The sequence below is a fragment of the Neospora caninum genome, chromosome VIIb (genome assembly GCF_000208865.1).
Source record: "Neospora caninum Liverpool complete genome, chromosome VIIb".
NCBI lineage: Eukaryota > Apicomplexa > Conoidasida > Eucoccidiorida > Sarcocystidae > Neospora > Neospora caninum.
In genome coordinates this window covers 692,741-709,374 of record NC_018394.1, presented here as the reverse complement: position 1 = coordinate 709,374, position 16,634 = coordinate 692,741, and the positions used below count along the sequence as shown (strand labels likewise).

The 16,634-nt window shown below is 54.7% G+C and overlaps 2 protein-coding genes across 2 annotated transcripts; both read left to right on the top strand.

Moving 5' to 3' along the window:
* Positions 1–2,066: 2,066 nt before the first annotated feature.
* NCLIV_024750 (conserved hypothetical protein) lies at positions 2,067–5,070 on the top strand (the record flags this gene model as incomplete). The annotated part of the gene is made up of 6 exons (XM_003882670.1): positions 2,067–2,107; positions 2,696–2,789; positions 3,073–3,132; positions 3,586–3,671; positions 4,488–4,572; positions 4,963–5,070. 6 exons carry the CDS (start codon positions 2,067–2,069, stop codon positions 5,068–5,070), a joined length of 474 nt encoding a protein of 157 aa, XP_003882719.1.
* Positions 5,071–8,433: 3,363 nt separating this feature from the next.
* NCLIV_024740 (Myosin, heavy polypeptide 1, skeletal muscle,adult, related) lies at positions 8,434–15,854 on the top strand (the record flags this gene model as incomplete). The annotated part of the gene is made up of 11 exons (XM_003882669.1): positions 8,434–8,658; positions 9,273–10,011; positions 10,166–10,297; positions 10,790–10,927; positions 11,643–11,798; positions 12,342–12,427; positions 13,010–13,130; positions 13,432–13,670; positions 14,106–14,225; positions 14,939–15,047; positions 15,619–15,854. The coding sequence occupies 11 exons, from the start codon at positions 8,434–8,436 to the stop codon at positions 15,852–15,854; spliced, it is 2,301 nt and encodes a 766-aa protein (XP_003882718.1).
* Between the last annotated feature and the right edge of the window lie 780 nt (positions 15,855–16,634).

The following is a 16,634-nucleotide window of genomic DNA, read 5'->3' as shown; positions in this document are numbered from 1 at the left end:
GCCTTTTTTCACGAAGACAAGTCGCGATTCTTTGCTAGGCCACGTGCGCATGTTTTGCGACAAGTCTAGTCAAGAACGGTGAACCCAAGTGTGGAATTGTGGTACGCGTTTTTTGCACGAAAATGACCGTCTCTTTACCGGAGGCTTCTATGCGTTACTCCTTGCTTTCAAGAACCTTTACTCAAAAGGGTGTTCTGAGATAAACCTGAAGGTAAAGGGTAATCCTTCCATTTTGCTCCTGTAACAAATTCAACGGGGCGAAAAGGAGACTACAGCGAAGGCCTCCCGACGCGCATGCACGCTGATATAGATTGACGCAGCGCGTTATCCCGCGAAAACTGTGGTTCCGCTGTTTTCGCTGTTCGCACCTCAGGCGACAGGAAGTGCGCCCATACCACGAGCGGTCGACGAAGGCTCGGCTCGCCAGCGAACGTAGCCGGAAGTTTCGTCGTTCTTCATTTCTTTTCTTCCTGAAGGCACTTCCCGGGGTCGGGTCTCGTGTGTTTACGTGCAAATCAGGTGCGCCGAACGACGCACAACAACGCACATTAAAAACAGACAACCAGATGTGAAGTGTGAAGCTGGACGGCGTGCGCCTCGACGGCTTCTCTCTTCTTCCTTGTCGTCTTTGTCTTGTCTTCTTTGTCTTGTCTTCTTTGTCTTGTCTTCCTCGTCTTGTCTTCCTTGTCTTGTCTTCTTTGTCTGCTTTCTTTTCTCGTTTTGTCTCTCGTTTCCCTTTCAATACTCTAACCCTTTCGTGGACTGTCTGGGGCACGAGAGAAATGCGTGCGACCGCACAGACGCGAGAGAGGAGAGTACCCCGCTCTTTTCCTCTCACGCTAAAAGATAGACGCTCGTCCTCTGACCGGAGGCGGAAGAGCGTCTTCCGCTAGTCTTGACCGAATTTATCGGAAAAGGAGGAAGAAGACTAGGAGGAAGAGGAAGACTAGGAGGAAGAGGATATTTTCGTTTCCTTTCTCTGTACAAAGCGCATCGAGCACAGGAGCTCTACGTTTTGTGGCGGAGGATTCCTGCCTCGCTGTCTCGATGGAGCGCAGAGCACCTGATCCGAGTTCAGGCGACCGTCTCGCTTCGCGTTTTGAGAGACAGCGATCAAGTTCTTTGCCTCGCCCCGCGCTCCACGCTAAGAGAGAGAAGACGGCTTCGCTTTTCTCGACAAACCCTGGCCGTTCGCTTCGTTTCACAGGCTCGACTCTTGCACACAGCTCCACAATGACCGTCTCAGAGATGAGCAAAAACCTTCAGTCGCCTCGTCTCGGCGCGGCTGCGGTCCGTTCCGCTGTCTCTCCTCTGCTTTTGCGCTCCCCCGCTTTTTCCTCGTCGGTCCCTGCGTCTGAATCTTGTTTGTTCGCGTATTCCCCATCGCTCACGAGCACTCGCGAGGCTCGGGAACCGCGTCCTTCCTCCCCTTCTCCTCCTCTTTCTTCAGCAATCAGACGCGTCGCTTGGCCGTGCTTCTTCCTCTTCTTCTTTTTGTCGCGTCCACCTTTCCTCGATTCCGGTGCGACGGGGACGGAAACGTCGTCGGCTCCGACAAGCGCCGCTGACGCGCTCGATGATAAACCGTACGGCGAAAGCACAACGCATCCGGCCCTCGCGCAGGCGTCGATACACATTTGTCTTCTTGTCCTCGAGTCTCTCTACATCACAGACTCACGAGAAACCTATTGTTCTAAACATACACATGTATATATATATCTAGGATATAGGGATTAAGGGAGGAGATGTCTACGGCTGGTGCGAAGTACTGAACGCATGCAGTCAAGAAGCGAAGCCGAGTGAGACAGATCGAGGCACACGCACTGGATATCTACGTCCACACAGGTATCGCGTGTCCGGCTGCTGCGGCCGAAGTCGCTTGCGTGCATATCTCGTGGCTCTGCTGTGTCGCTCCTTGTCTCCTCTTTTTGCCGCTTCTCTGGTGGAGGCAAAAATGGCTTCACATCGCTCGCCCCCTTTCTGTTCCTTTCTTTGCCTTTAGCGCCCCGCAATCGCCTCCCGTTGTGCGTTGGAGACAGACGCCTTCAGCTATTTACCTCTCCATCATGGGCGCGTTTCGCTGGCCGAAGGTTCGCTTTCGAAGCAAGTACGCGCCCGGCGGGGAGTCGTTGCCGCTGGTCCCTGTGTTGGAGCGTCTCGCTCCGTTTCGTCCAACAGGAGGAACACGAAGGAGGACACAGACACGGAGGGGACCAGCGGAAGAAGCAAAGGGCGTCCAGTGTCTTCCTCCTTTATCTCCTTGATCTCCATCGTCTTCATCTCCTTCATCGTCCAGATTTCCTTCATCGTCCTGATCTCCTTCATCGTCTTGATCTCCGTCATCGTCTTGATCTCCTTCATCGTCTTGATCTCCTGCATCGTCTTGATCTCCTTCTTAGTCTCCGTCCTGGTCTCCTTTGTTTTCCTGTTGATATGTTTCGTGAACTGCGCTGCCTTCCTCTTTCTCTCCCTCGTCACCGGTGTGCATCTGCCTTCTTGCGTTTCGGCTCTGTCTTTGCCGACCGCAGCGTCGCTTCCGAAAGTCGGGACGATTTTAAATGGTAGATAGGGAGCAAACTGTCTCCAGACGTTCTTAACCCAGCTCACGTATTACATCTGACGGTGAACTATCGTTCCTAACTGAATCTTGTTCAACAACAAGGGAGTTTCCTCGCCTCATGTGCTTTCGCTGCAGGGGCGTATACGTCGAAGGGCGGGGCAGCGTCGAGGGTGGAGAGAAGAAGAAATACGTTCTCGACCTCGCTTTCTTGCGCGAAATTGATCCCAAGGTCAGGACAACTTGATCGGTGTCTTCGCGTTTGCCTTTGGTTTCATCTGTATTTGCCTTTCCTGCTCCAGCGTCTCGACCGTCTCTTGGCCTTCTTTGTTCCGCCGTCCTCCCTCTCAGGTTTGGTGTCTGCGCTCAGCGAATTGTTCTCTCGTGGTGTGTTGCCAGCTGGTTTCTTTCCTTTTCTGTTCCTCTGGTTTCTTGGTGGCTTTCGTCCGGTTTGGACGCTGTCTCCCCAATCGGGCCTCACAGTTTTCCGCGCTTTTGGCTGCCTGTACCCTCAGACGTCCTCGTTCGCTGTCAGGAGTCGCTCCATCGAGATTCACATGCCGAAGAAGAAGCAGGTGAGAGCGGGGGAAGCTTCGCGCTGGCAAGAGTGAAATCCGAACTCGCAAAAAACGCTTTTGTCTACTTGGTTTTCGTTTCTCCACCGCAGTCGGAAGAGTGAGACGCTTGCGCCGAGAAGACCACGAGAACGCGCCTCAGCTTGAGCGTGCCTGCGGTTTCATTGGCTACAAGCCGCCTTTACTCACCACTCGGATATTTCGTTTCTCTTGCTCCACTTTTCGCGTGGTTTTGTCTCCCTCCCCCTGTCCTTCCCTTCCTTCGTCCTTCCACCCCTTGCGTGTCTCTTCCTCCATTTTCTTTCTCTTACTCCTGCGTCCGCTCCCTGCCTGTTCACCTCTGGCCTCTCCGTATCTTTTCGTTTTTCCTCTGCTGACCGCTCTCTCTCTCTCCCCTCTCTCCCCTCTCTCGCCTCTCTCACCTCTCTCGCCTCTCTCTCTCGCGCCATGCAGGAGCCGTGCTGGCGAGCCTTGGGGCCTCTCTTCACGCCGCCGCCGGCCTTTTTGAAGCGGGAGTTTGTCGATCGAGACAGCGAACTGTGAGCGAAAAACCCACGAGCGCAGTCGCTCGCATCTGCAGCGAGAGGCTCTGCGTAGCACACCCCCTTGAGCTCCCAGCGAACGCAGCTGTGTCGTCAGAAGCGCGCGAGAGAGCAAAAAAAGACGCGGGTCGTGAAGCCCGCGAGACATGTGCAATATCTCTTTAGACAATTCACCTATCCCATCTCTCCCTTATGCGTCTCTCCTGCATTCGTCTCCTAAGCGATATGCGCTCTTTACCTTCTCTCCTCTCTTCCTTCTCCCCGCTTGGTCCTTTGCAGGTGTTACATGGCGAGAGTTGTGTGGCGCGGCAAATTCTTGTGAGTCGACACAACGCATGCGCTGGTGACCGCACACGCAGTCTCTTGTTTCCATCTTGTTTCCTCCAGTTCAAAAGGTTTCCAAGCTGTGTAGAATCACCCGCGCTCGACTAGCCCTCACTGGCTCTTGGCCTTTTGTCTCCGCAGTGTTCGATGGAGGGAGAAAGAAGCAAAAGGAAGCAAGACGGCTGTTCTCTTTCCTCGCTCACAATCGCGCCCACCGATGTACCTGTGCAAGAATACCTAGTCATTCTCGCGGGCGTCGCGTGCATAGCTGTATATCCCTACTTTCCTGCTACTCGCAGTTGCCGTGCCACAGAGGTTTGCCTGCCTGTTGCGGATTTTTCGCAACGCGCCCGACGCTCCGTCAGAACCTGCATTTGCCTCTTGCCCCAGCTGCGGGTGTCTCCGTCTAGAGATCTGCATGCGGCGGTTCGCCCGAGCAGCTGTGCTCAGACGCGTCGCCGCTTTTTCTTGGTGTTCTGTGCCGTGCAGTTGGGAGCGGAAATTCGCAGAAAAAGGCAACACTCCAGGAGAACAGTTTTTTGAGGACCACCGACCCTCGGGCGTCCATCCGGACGTAAGCCGCCGCATACCTTCCTCGCTGTGTCGATAAAAACGGTGTGCAGAGCCTTTCGCGCCGCTGTGCACCCATATATGTAGACACACCAGTTGTGCATGCATACATATGCGTAATCCATGCACGTACATATATATATTTATATGTGTATATGTATGTGTATATATGTACATGTATATATATATATATATATATATATATATATATGTAATATTGCATAGACCCCCCCGGGGCGGAGATAGTTCTTCACGGAGAGAGATGTCTGTTTTCATCTGTTGAATCGTTTCGCGAGATGCGGGTGCATGCGGAGATCGATCCGTAGAGAGGCAATGCCCTCGACGCTCGTTCAGGCCGAGACATACACACGAGTCCCTGTCTGTGCCTGTGCAGCTCTGGAACAAGATTATCCGCGATCTCCGCAGGCGCGCCGTCGATCCTTCGCACGCTCGTGAAGACGCAAGCCTGCAAGCGGAGATCGCGGCGGCGCAGACGCGATGAGGACACGAGTTTTTTGGTGGTCAGAGGGGGGGGGGAAGCAGGAGTCGCGTCTCTCTCGATGCCGAGTTCTCGTGCTTGTTTTTGTCGTTCGTTTTGGCGCGTCTTGGCCACGCAAGGGAGAAAGGCGTCCACCCGCGACCAGGCGCACCTGCGTACCTCGCCCCGCGTCTTTCTGCGCCGGGTGTACGCACGTTTTTTGACCTGGAAGAAAGACAATCGGGCAACAACAGGGTTGCAGGCGGGCGACGCTAAGACGATCCTGTTAGACATCGCAGGGCGGTCGGTTCTGTGAAGATCGTGTCAAGTGGGAGAGAACGTGAGGGAGTTTCTTGCCGGGGCTACGTGCGTGGCGCGTAGCAGCGGTGTGCGCCGGAGGCTCCTAATCTGCAGCGACGCACAGCACGTTCGTTGGCCGGGGCATTCTTTCGAGAGAGACGGGTGCGGAACGCTAGGTCTTACGGCACCAAGGCTGAACGCGCGAGTCTGCCCCACGCTTGTGTGTAGAGAAACACGTAGATACACATGTTTACGTGTGGATGCTTTTCAGGAGACTCCAGTGAAAACGGGGAGTTTGAAGACAACGCAGTTTGAGTCACAGTGAATTGTATCCACAGGAGATGTACGCGTGCATACAGATGCTCGTGCATATATGGGCCTCTCTAACACGTGTGTACCTGTCTCTGTATACATCTATATTAATCTATATCAATCTGTATAGATCTCTCTCTCTATATATATAATATATGCGCACACGTGTTTGCATGCGCACCCTGTTCTCCAAGATTGTGATAGTTTCGATAGGTTTTCTTCTTTTCAAGACCGCAGTGCGTGGTGGGTTCTTTGAGGCTCTTGAAACTAGATGGACCTTCCGTAGGGCCTCTCACAGTTTCTGCCGATTTGATCTCTCTGACTCTTAAAATCCGATCTCTGGTGACGGGCACCTCCTCACTTCCCCCGGTGCGGGCGAACTGAAAGCGTTGCCTTTTCGTGGACCCAGAAAACGTCCGCATGGCATTTCGTCCCCCCTACGGTTTCCACAATTTTTACACGCAGTTATCCCGTGCAAATGCAGGTTCTCCGGCGGCCTGATTTCGAAGCACATGATCCACACTCGCTCGCACTGGCTTTTCGGGCGTGAACCACGCCGTTTCCGGGCGACAGCTTTCACGTTTTCTTCTCCCTCGTGTTTCACAATCTTGGTTCCCAGCCTGCCAAACAGGCTCGTGTTTCCGAGAACGCATTATAGTACAAAAACGATACTGAATAGGACTCCAGCTTTGAAATACAGACCACCAAGTTCTTTCCGATTGCACAGCGTTGAGAAAGCTCTGCAGCCGAACCGCGCGGACTGCCGATGGGACTCGGCAGCGCTTCACCTGCCGCCCCACTGGGGCAAAACTCCGTGTCTCTCGCCGGTGGCGTGTGTGCCCCAACAACCGGGTGCGCAGCGAATGCCTCTCCCGGGGGAGCTCGCGCCAAGAAACGCGTCGCTGTGAGAGTTGGGCGACAAACACGCGCCTCGCTTTCTCGCGCGCTTGCGCGTTCGGTCTCGTCACGCGCGACCGTCGATCAACTGGTTGTTGAGACGCTCCTCGCGCGAGCAAGCTACGGCTGCCCCAGCCTGGGTTTTTCGAGCGCCCAACGAGGGAAAAGAGCGACTGTGGAAGGGCGTTTGTAAACTGTACGTACACGGCAGCCACCAGCCCAGCAGAACGCACAGCTGTGTGCCTGAGACAGAATCGTCTGCGACGATTTCGAGTTTTTCGTGAGTGGTGTCTTGCGCCTGTGAGCGCGAGAGAGGCCGTCTGCGCGTCTCTCCTCCAAGGGACGGCGTCTGGGAGCGTCCGGACGCAGCGAGAACGACAGAGGCAAACGTCCTTTTTCTCCTCGGAAGCGCGGCAGAGACACACACACCGACACAGCGGATGCGTTCCAAGGAGTTGTTTGGTTCTTCCCACGAGGGCCGACGCAGCGCGTGTGTGAAAACACATCGCGCCCGGAGTGCTTTTTCGGATAGAAGTACGTTGCGCTGGTCCCCACCTTGGGGCGGCTCTGTGCGTGGCTCTGCGCCTCTCGGAACTGTCTGACTCGAAAACTTTCCGTTGTCTTCTTTCAGAGACCGAAAAGAGCCCCCGCTGCGCCAAACACACAGAAAAGGCGAACGCACTGCAGGGGGACTGTCCGGCCCCCGACTCGCCACGCGTTTCGGCACGGCTGTGTTTTTTGCTGGACAGAGGAGGCGGTTTTCCAGACGCACGGACCGACGTTGTCTTTTCAGCGTTCGGCCTCTCACTCACTCGAGAGAAAAGGGGGGAAAAGCGGAAGGAGATCCGCCAGTTTCGCGCGTTCTTTCCGGAGGCAGGCGTGGCGATCTCTGCGGCGGGGCGCGGAAAAAGCGGCGCCGGCTACACCCGCGCAAACAGGCTCTGAAAACCGAAATCATTGCCAAAGGCGAAGCCTTTCGCAATTCCCCTTTCGTTTTCACCGCGACAGAGAGAGGCGGACCGCGTCACTGCGAGGGCGCCTTTCTCTCGCCGTCTCGCGTCGTGTATTTTTTCCCCGATTCGCTCGCTCGACGGTTTTGAGCGAGAGAGCGAGCGCGAAAAACGCCTTGTCCGTGCGCGCGGGGCGTTCAGGCTCTCTCAAAACCGCACATGCAGCGACGCTGCGGCTCTGTGCGGCGTTCCGACGCGAGAGATCTCGCCTTTTTCCTCGAGAGCGCTTCAGAGAATCGTTTGTGCACATGACCCAGAGAGGGAGAAAGCAAACGAGTGTCGACGGATTCACACCAAAGTCGCACGCGGGCGCGAGTCGCAGGCGCTCATGTCGCGCCTCTCTCTCGCTTCAGAAAAACGTGACGCTTTTCTCAGCATCCGAATCTCCAGCCCCCCAGCTCTTTCCGAAAGCTTTCCACAGACACTTGAAAAAACGCTTCTCTCTCGCGATTTTCCGAGTTATCTCGGCTCTGACCGCGCTCGCTGGAAAAGCGCAACACTCGCGGATTCTCGCGGAACGCGCGTCACTAGCCGCCGCGTTTGGGGCTAGCCCTCTCGCGCTTGTTTTCCTCGACGGGCGTTTTCCCCAAGCGCCGCCTTTCTCCCCTCGTGTAAAGCTTCGTGGACGCCGTCCGCGGGTGGGTTCCCTGTTTTGCCCCAAGCGTCGCCTGTCGCTCCTGGTCTGGAGCCGAGTCTCTGCTGGGCGTCAGTTTTTCAGCATCCCTGCGTTCGGAGGCGTGGCGCGTGGCGACTCGCAAACCCAGAGTGTCTCTCAAGGACCGCGCGGATGCGTCTTCTCTCACGCTTTTCTGACGAAAGACTCTCTTTGTCGGTTGGCGACCCCCGGCGTCCTTCGGAGTGAACCAGGATGGCGAAGCCGGAGCAAGACTGCAAGACCGCAGCGGCGCTCATCCGCGCTGGCTCGTTGATCGAGGGCGTCGAATCGGCGGGCAAAGACTTCTTCGTTTGGACGACGCAAGGCCCCGCCGTAAAGAAAGATCCCGATCTCCTCTTCAGTCTGTGCCGCGTCTTGCCTGGAAGCACACAACAAACCTTGAAACTCCAGCAGGTTGAACCGACCGCCGAGGCAGGGGTACGCGGCGTCAAACAGGAGAGTCGCCTTCAGAAGCCTAGATCCTGTAGTGTCCTCTCCGGGGACTCGATTTGCGGGAAGTACAGTTCTGCATCGCCAAACGCATTCCCAGACACCATCTGCGCAGGGGATCCTAACCGCACGTTACCGTGTTTTTTTGCGCGCGGGAGTTTCTCTCTGAGTCACACGAGCTCGGTGCGCTCGCTCCCGTCGATCTCCGGTCTCGCATATCCTGTCTCTCTTGTTTCTCCGACGCCGCTTCTGCTCTCCTGCTTCGCCTCTCCCTTCCCTAGTCGGCTCTCCTCGGGTGTTCTGGCGACTCGGGTCGCGCGCTGTGTGTCCGCACTCTCCGAGCCCTTCCCTTTCCGCTCCCTTCCGTTCTCTCCCGTCCCCCCCGGCCCCCAGTATGGCACGACTCGCCTCTGCTTTTCGGTGCCTCCGCGGCTGGACTGTCTCCCCTCTTCTGCTCTGGATCGTTTTCCTGTCGAAACGCTGTGTTCCGGCTCGTGTCGAGGCTCCACGCGTGTGATTTGTTTGTCAGGGGCCTCGACGCACGTTTCCCGCGGAATCGCTCCACCCTTTTCCTCGCTCAAAACTTGCGTTTGCCTTTCCAGGAACTGACGGTCCAAGCGAAAGACGCGTGGCAGTCCAACTACGGCATCAATCCTCTGACTTACGGCGACATTGGCGGACTTCCCCACACGAACGAACCGTGCGTGCTGGACTTCCTGGCGCAGCGCTACCAGAACCATGTGATCTACACGACTGCAGAGCCGCTGATCGTGGCCGTGAATCCGTTCGAGGACTTGAAAAACGCGGGACCGGAGACGATAGCCCTCTACAGAGACGCCGCCGACGTGGACAAACTCCCGCCGCACGTGTTCTACGCGAGTCGCCGCGCCATGGGGAACCTGCATCAGCTGAAGAAGCCGCAGACGATCATTGTCAGCGGCGAGAGTGGAGCTGGGAAGACAGAGACGACGAAGATGCTGATGAAGTACCTCGCGACCAGCGGCGGCGGCAACCTCGATCTGAAGATTCAGACTGCGATCATGGCGGCGAACCCCGTGCTCGAGGCGTTCGGGAACGCCAAGACGGTCCGAAACAACAACAGCAGTCGCTTCGGCAGATTCATGCTGCTCGACGTGGCGCGAGAGGGCGGCATTCAGCACGGCAAAGTCGTCGCCTTCCTCCTGGAGAAGAGCCGAATTGTCAGCCAAGACAAAGACGAGCGAAGTTACCACATCTTCTACCAGTTCTTGAAGGGAGCGCCTGACCACATGCGCCACAGATACATGCTTCAGCCTCTCGACAAATACACCTTCATCAACCCTCACTGCCTCGACGCACCAGGTCAGAAAGAACGGAGAAAGGAAGGCCGACAGATGTACACAGAGACGACGCCGGAGGAGAAGGAGGAGAGAGAGAAAAGACCTGCGGGAGCGGCGCGAGGCGCGTGCTCGAGAGCCCACGCTGGATCTTTGTGTCTTTTCTCCGTCTTGTTCAGGAATCAACGACACGGAAGACTTTGAACAGACGGTCAAGTCGTTCGAGTCCATGAACTTGACGGAAGCGGAAACCTGCACGATCTGGTCCCTGGTGTCAGGCGTTCTTCTCATGGGAAATGCGAAGCCCACTGGTACGATCCCCCGTTCCTGGAACCTCTCCAAATCTGCACGACTTCGCATTGGAAACAGCCCCACACACACACACACACACACACACTTGCTGATACAGAAAACTGACAACACAAAAAAAAGCACACATGTGGACTCTCTGCTTGTGAAGCTGTATACAAAGTTATATATATATATATATATATATATATGTTTGCCTGTAGTTTCTAGCCTGCATACGTGTTTCCGCATCTGTTTGTACTGTTGTATAAACGATATGAAGACGCAGCACGTCTACCTCAGTCGTCCACGGTGTGTAGGGTTGAGAAAGGTTTGCCTGTTTCCATAGTTTGTCGGTGGGCGGGGGGAGAGGCAGGGAGTCTTCCAGAAGGCCTGGCCTTCGTCTTGTTTTGCTGGTGCTTGGACCGTCTCTGGTGTGTTCGGCTTTCTGCGCGTTCATGCGTTGCGTCGTACCCCTCCTCACTTCGGGGAGCCTCCTGCGTCTCCGTGTTCAGGCAAAACCGAGGGCGGTGTCGAGAACGCCGCGTCCTTCGTTGGCGACTCCGAAGCGGCTCTGCGGAACGCATGCACTTTGCTCTTCCTCGACTATCCCAGCGTTCTGCACGAGCTAACAGTGAAGACAACCTACGCGGGTGAGACGGTTTCTCAATAATTTCGCGTCTCCCATTCATTTTACCTTCTTCCGTTTCTGTTTGTTTGCGTCCATGCCGTTATGCATCCCTTCCCACGTCTAAATCCCAAGAGGTTTGTTTCTACGCACGTCTATGTCGCGGTGCACGTACAGCAGTGCTGCAGTGTCTATACAGTTCGCTGTGCGTCTCTGACTTTGCCTCGGGCGTGGAATCAACTCGCTCGCCGAAGGAGCGCCGCGCGGGTGATTTTCCTCATGCAATCGTGTGCATGCGCGTGCGGAATCCTACGAAGCTGCCGCGAGACGCATGTCTGCCGGATGCTAATAAAAAAAATATCACACGCATTTGAGTGCGAATGGGCAAAGGGTGTGCCCCGTCGTTGGATCTCATACCTATGTGTAAATGTATATATGTATATGTAGATATGTATATATATATATATATATGTATATATATATATATATATATATATGTATATATATGTATATGTATATGTATATGTATATATCTGCACTTATATATATATATATATATATATATATATGTATATGCAAAAGGGAGGTGGTGCGTAGCCCTGGGACGGAGGAGATAGAAAGGCAAAAGCAAAATCTTGCAGATGACCAGTGGAGAGGAAGTTGTCTCTCTCCAACTGCCAAGCCTGTGCGTTGGTCCCGGCGTATCCCTTTCCTTTGTGTTCCCTTTTTTGTCTGTTCAGGGAACAACAAGATCGAGAGCCGATGGACAGTCCCCGATTCCGAGATGCTTCGCGGATCGCTGGCGAAGGGAATCTACGAGCAGTTATTTTTGTGGATCATTCGCAAGCTGAATGCCGACATTGAACCGAAGGGTGGATCGTTTGACGTCTTCATGGGTGCGTTTCGCGGCTTTCGGCCGTCGCTCTCTGCTGGCGAGGCCACACTCTTCTTGCGGACGAACGTTCCTTTCTGTCGGCGCTTCTCTTGTTGGCGAGTTCCTCTCTTGTCCCGTGCCGACCTCCGCGCGCCTTCCTCTCTCAGCGGTGTCTCTACGCTTGTGTCGTCCACTGTGTGTCTTTACACCCACCTCGCCCTCAGGCCGCGTAGCAGTCGAGAGGGAAAACGTGGTGTGGCGCACGGATTAAATACATGCCCAGCGACAGCCTTTCCATCGCGTAGACCGTGGATGTATCTTTCTGTTGCGGAAAAGGCGCATTTCAGTATATAAGTTTATATATGGATTTGTGGGTTGGCATGCACGACATCAGGTGCGTTGTTCCGCAGGATGGATGTTTCTCTATCACGATTTTTGTAAGTACAGCTCTTTATACGTAAAACTGATCAAGTGCATACGTCAACGTGTGCATGCGTGCGTAAACGCACATAACCCTTTGCTCTCTACAGATCAGGTGTAGTGTGGATCGTCTTTGTTTCTTCAGGTCTGCTAGATATCTTCGGTTTCGAAGTCTTCCAAAACAACTCTCTCGAGCAGTTGTTCATTAACATTACGAACGAAGTTCTTCAGGTACGTTCATCTCGTTCTCGCTCTGTTCTGTGTCTCTTCCGTCGGCTTTTCTCTTGTTCCTTTTCCCCGCTGCTTTGTCCACTTCACTCGCGGTCTCGCCCGAAAGCAGCCGTCGTTTCCCTTCTAGGGGAAACGCGCGCATGCGCCTGACTGACCAAGCGCATGCGAGCGCTAGGTTGCGGTGCCGCGCGCGGGGAAGTTTCGGACAGCGAGAGACGCCGTGCAGCTTTTGCGTGCACGATGGAGTGCATTTATCCGGGCAAGCTGTAAAGCTGTCTTCAGATCTCAGTATGCCGCTGTAGGAAGTGCGTTGCGTCTCTCTCCAGAACCTGTCTGTATTTCGGCTTCCAAAAAATGTGTAGATGAGGATGCGTACACTCTGTACGGCTGAATTGCTCTGTTCGCGAGAATGCGTAGTCCTGTTTGAATGTGCATGTGTGCAAGGGCATGTAGTGTATGTAGACCTGCATGTGCCGTATCTAGCGGGGGCTAGAGGCAGGAACCGTTTTCTTCTCGTGAGCGACTGCCTCAGCCAACCATCTGAAGGACGATAGCGCCCCAGTCTTTGTTTCCTGTCTGTAGAGAAATTTCACGGAGATTGTCTTCGAGAAGGAACTCCAGCTTTACAGCAAAGAAGGCATTTCAGCGAAGAAAATCGAGTATACCACAAACGAAAAGCTGATTGACACGCTTCTGGGTAAAGGTAGGAGAAGCCTCGCCGTGCGTAAAGGCCGGCCATTCAGACGCTTGAAGTGAATCTCGCCATCAATATAGATCTGCACGCATAGAGCGATATCTATACAAGACCACATGCAAATGAATTTCACACATATCTATATCTAGAGATGGATATGTAGGTAAGAATGGCCGTAGGCGCGCTTACATGAGGGAAGCGCGCGTGGCGTGCGTGATCCGGTTGGGCAGAGCGGCTCTTTTTTGTAGTTGCAGGAGAAGACAACTGCCTTCCTGTGTCTCTGTGAGATTTGTCCCGCGCGTTTTGGCAGGTTCCTCTGTCTTGGCCGCTTTGGAGGATCAGTGCATTTCTCCCTCTGGAACCGACGAGAAGTTTGTCTCGAGTTTGGCCAGCAAACTTTCCGGCAACAAGTCCTATATCCCCTCGAAAAACACCAAGAGCTTCGAGTTCACCATTGTGCACACCATTGGCAAGGTCATTTACAACGCCGACGGCTTCAGCTTTAAGAACAAAGACGTCTTGCGCCCTGAAATCATCGAAATCACCAGGGTGAGACAGCTTGCCACGTGCACCGAGAACAGCGTTGACCGAGCGCCGCTGCGCACTGTTTCGTTGTCCATTCCTACAAGCGCAACCGAGCCGCTGAGCGCGTGCGGATCGGCGCGTGTATGTCGGCACGCATGCAGTTGCGCAAGACTCGAAGGGTACATTCATACGAATCGTATACGCACGTGCGTGCGCGTCCGGATGCTTGATTTCCGTTATTTATTTATTTCTTTATCTATCCATCTATCTATATCTACCTCTATCTATCAACTCGTAGACACGTCTGTACCTTGTATGTATATATATATATATATATATATATGTATATGTATGCATGTTTACATCTGTAGAGCGGTACAGAGCTTTGAGCCGGCGTCAAGGCGCGTGGTTTGAGTGTCTCGAGGGCCTGTCCGTGTCTCTTTGTTTCCGTTTTTTTAGGCGTCGACCAACGAGGTGGTTCGCGTGTTGTTTGAGGGTATCAAAGTTGAGAAGGGGAAGATGGCGAAGGGAATGCTCATCGGGAGTCAGTTCATGACTCAGTTGAAGAACCTCATGGAGGTGATTCAGAAAACAGAGTCGCATTTCATCCGGTGCATCAAACCTAACGACGATAAAGTCCCCCTCAAGTGGGTGAACAGCAAGGTCCTCATTCAGCTGCATGCGCTCTCGATCCTCGAGGCTCTCCATCTCCGCCAACTTGCGTTCTCCTACCGAAGAACTTTCGAGGCAAGTGCACTCCAGACTGCCTACAGATCCTTGTTCAGACATCCACGCGCGATGCGCGCGCGTCCTTTTGTGCGCAGGCGCGGAAGTCAGTGTCGTTATTTATAGCAGCAGATACAGATATACGCTTCGACAGACAATCTGCTCCTAAATGTGTGGTTGCGCACTCTGCGTCGGACACATCCATATGGCGGTATAGACTCTTCACTACGCATCTTCTGTCCACGGTGATGCAAATGTATATATATATATATATATCCATGTGTTTGTATATACGCGTATTTGTGGACAAGTGTACGGTGTACACGTGGCACGAAGCCGGACCTTGTAGAGGCGCATTTCACCGCTTGACGAGCAAGAATCCCGGTTGTTTCACGAACCTGTCTTTTTTTGTGTAAAGAGAAAGGACTCCTGCGGGGATAAGCGTCCCTGCTGCCTCCTCCCAGATTCGGAGCACATGCTCTGCGTAGCCCGTGTTCGAGAAGCGTTTTCGAGATGCCTTTACCTCGGCGCCTTTGGTTCTTTTGTTTGTTCTTTGCCTTACTCAGGAGTTCGTTGCTCAGTTCCGCTTCATCAACCTTAGCGTGTCCAACAAGGCTGGCGTCGATGCCAAGACCACCTGCCTCGAGCTCTTGAAGAGCACGAGTCTCTCGGCAGGTACGCGACTCACCTCGAAAAAGGGAATCCGCTTCACAGCTCTTCACAGCCGAAGGCGAGAGGACGGGAGCGAGGCACACGCCTACCCCACGCGCAGACTGAAAAGCAGGCTCACGCCGGCGCCGTCACCTCTCTGTCCCTGTTTTTTGCGCGCGTTGTCATTCCTCCATGAGAGAGACAGAAACTCCGTGTACAAAACAGAGCAGGAAAAAAAGGGTTTAATGGGGTGTTGCGGATCCCTCAATGCGTTACTCGTTTCCTGCGTGACCGTTTCTCTCGTGGTGTTGAGAATGCCTCTGTTCCTCGCCTCTACCCACACACGCATCCGGCCTTTTCGCCGTGCCGCTCGCTTTCTCGTGCCTCTCTCTAGCGTTGTGTTGTGCTCTCCACTCGCCATCTCTCTCCGTCTCTGCGTCTTCCGCCTGTGTACGACGGTCGTCGTATTCCATTTCGAAGGCCGTGCCTCGTCGCCTGCGGCTTCCAACTGGTGAAATCGCTGTGCAAGAGAGAAACCGTTCGCGTCTCTGGTCTATTCTGACGCGTTGGTGGTGTGTGCCTGCTTTTTCTCCAGATGAATACGCGCTGGGAAACACCATGGTGTTCCTGAAGCCGCAAGCTGCGAAGATGCTCGTGCGTCTCCAGCGGGAAGCGCTGTCCGCCTGGGAACCTCTCGTGGGCGTCTTCGAGAGCGTGACTGTCTTCAGGCGCGCGAGGAAGTCGTCAGCGGACCGCGCAGTTCCGGCAACTCGAATCTGCGCGAATGTGCGCCGCAAGCTTCTCCAGGCTGGCGTCAAGGTCAGCGCGTAGCGAACTCCAGGAGGCGTTTGCGATTGATGCGACGCGACCGTTTGTGTCGCGAAAACAGCGAGAAGAAGCGACGCAGGCGTTGGTGTGCAGTTTCGGAGTTTCTGCCTGCTCAAGGTTTTCCGCGCGGAGAGAGCGGCAGAGAAAACACTGCGTCCCGACTGGTGTGTTGGGTCACGCGCATGCAGCCCTCGTACGCCTCCGGCTGGCGTGGAGCGAGAGGAGGGGCGAAGGCTGTTCGGTGCGCGGCATTCGCCCGGCGTATACGAGTGGGGTGACGAGCCGTGCAAAAAGAGAGAGGCGACCGAGGAGAGTGCGGAGCGTGTGTGAGGCACAGATCGGTCTCTGATGTGTGTCCGGTAGGCGTTTGTGCGGTGCGGGGTGCGATCCTGTGCGCTGCTGGAGATTTTGGAGGGGGGGGGGGAGTTAGGAGTGGTATGCGGCCTCCTCTTTCATGCGACCGTTGCGCGTTTCGGACGAGGGACGAGTCCGCGTCGCCCCCGCCGGCCTCTCTGGTGTTCCCAGACGAGCAGGATCTCACGGAAAGATCTGCGCCCGCAACTCGAATGCTTTTTCGGTTATGAGAGGAAAGCTGAAACGGTACTTGCAGGAAACGGTGGTCTAGCAGTCTAGGGGACCGCCTATGCGCCGAGCGGAGTCGCACAAATCTCGCCTGGCCGTCGTTGCCTCGGCAGTGGACCATCCTGTTCCGGCGATCACGTGCATCTCAGGGGGACTGTGTGCGCGGCGTGTCGCATCGGCGGATTTTTATGCAGAATTTAG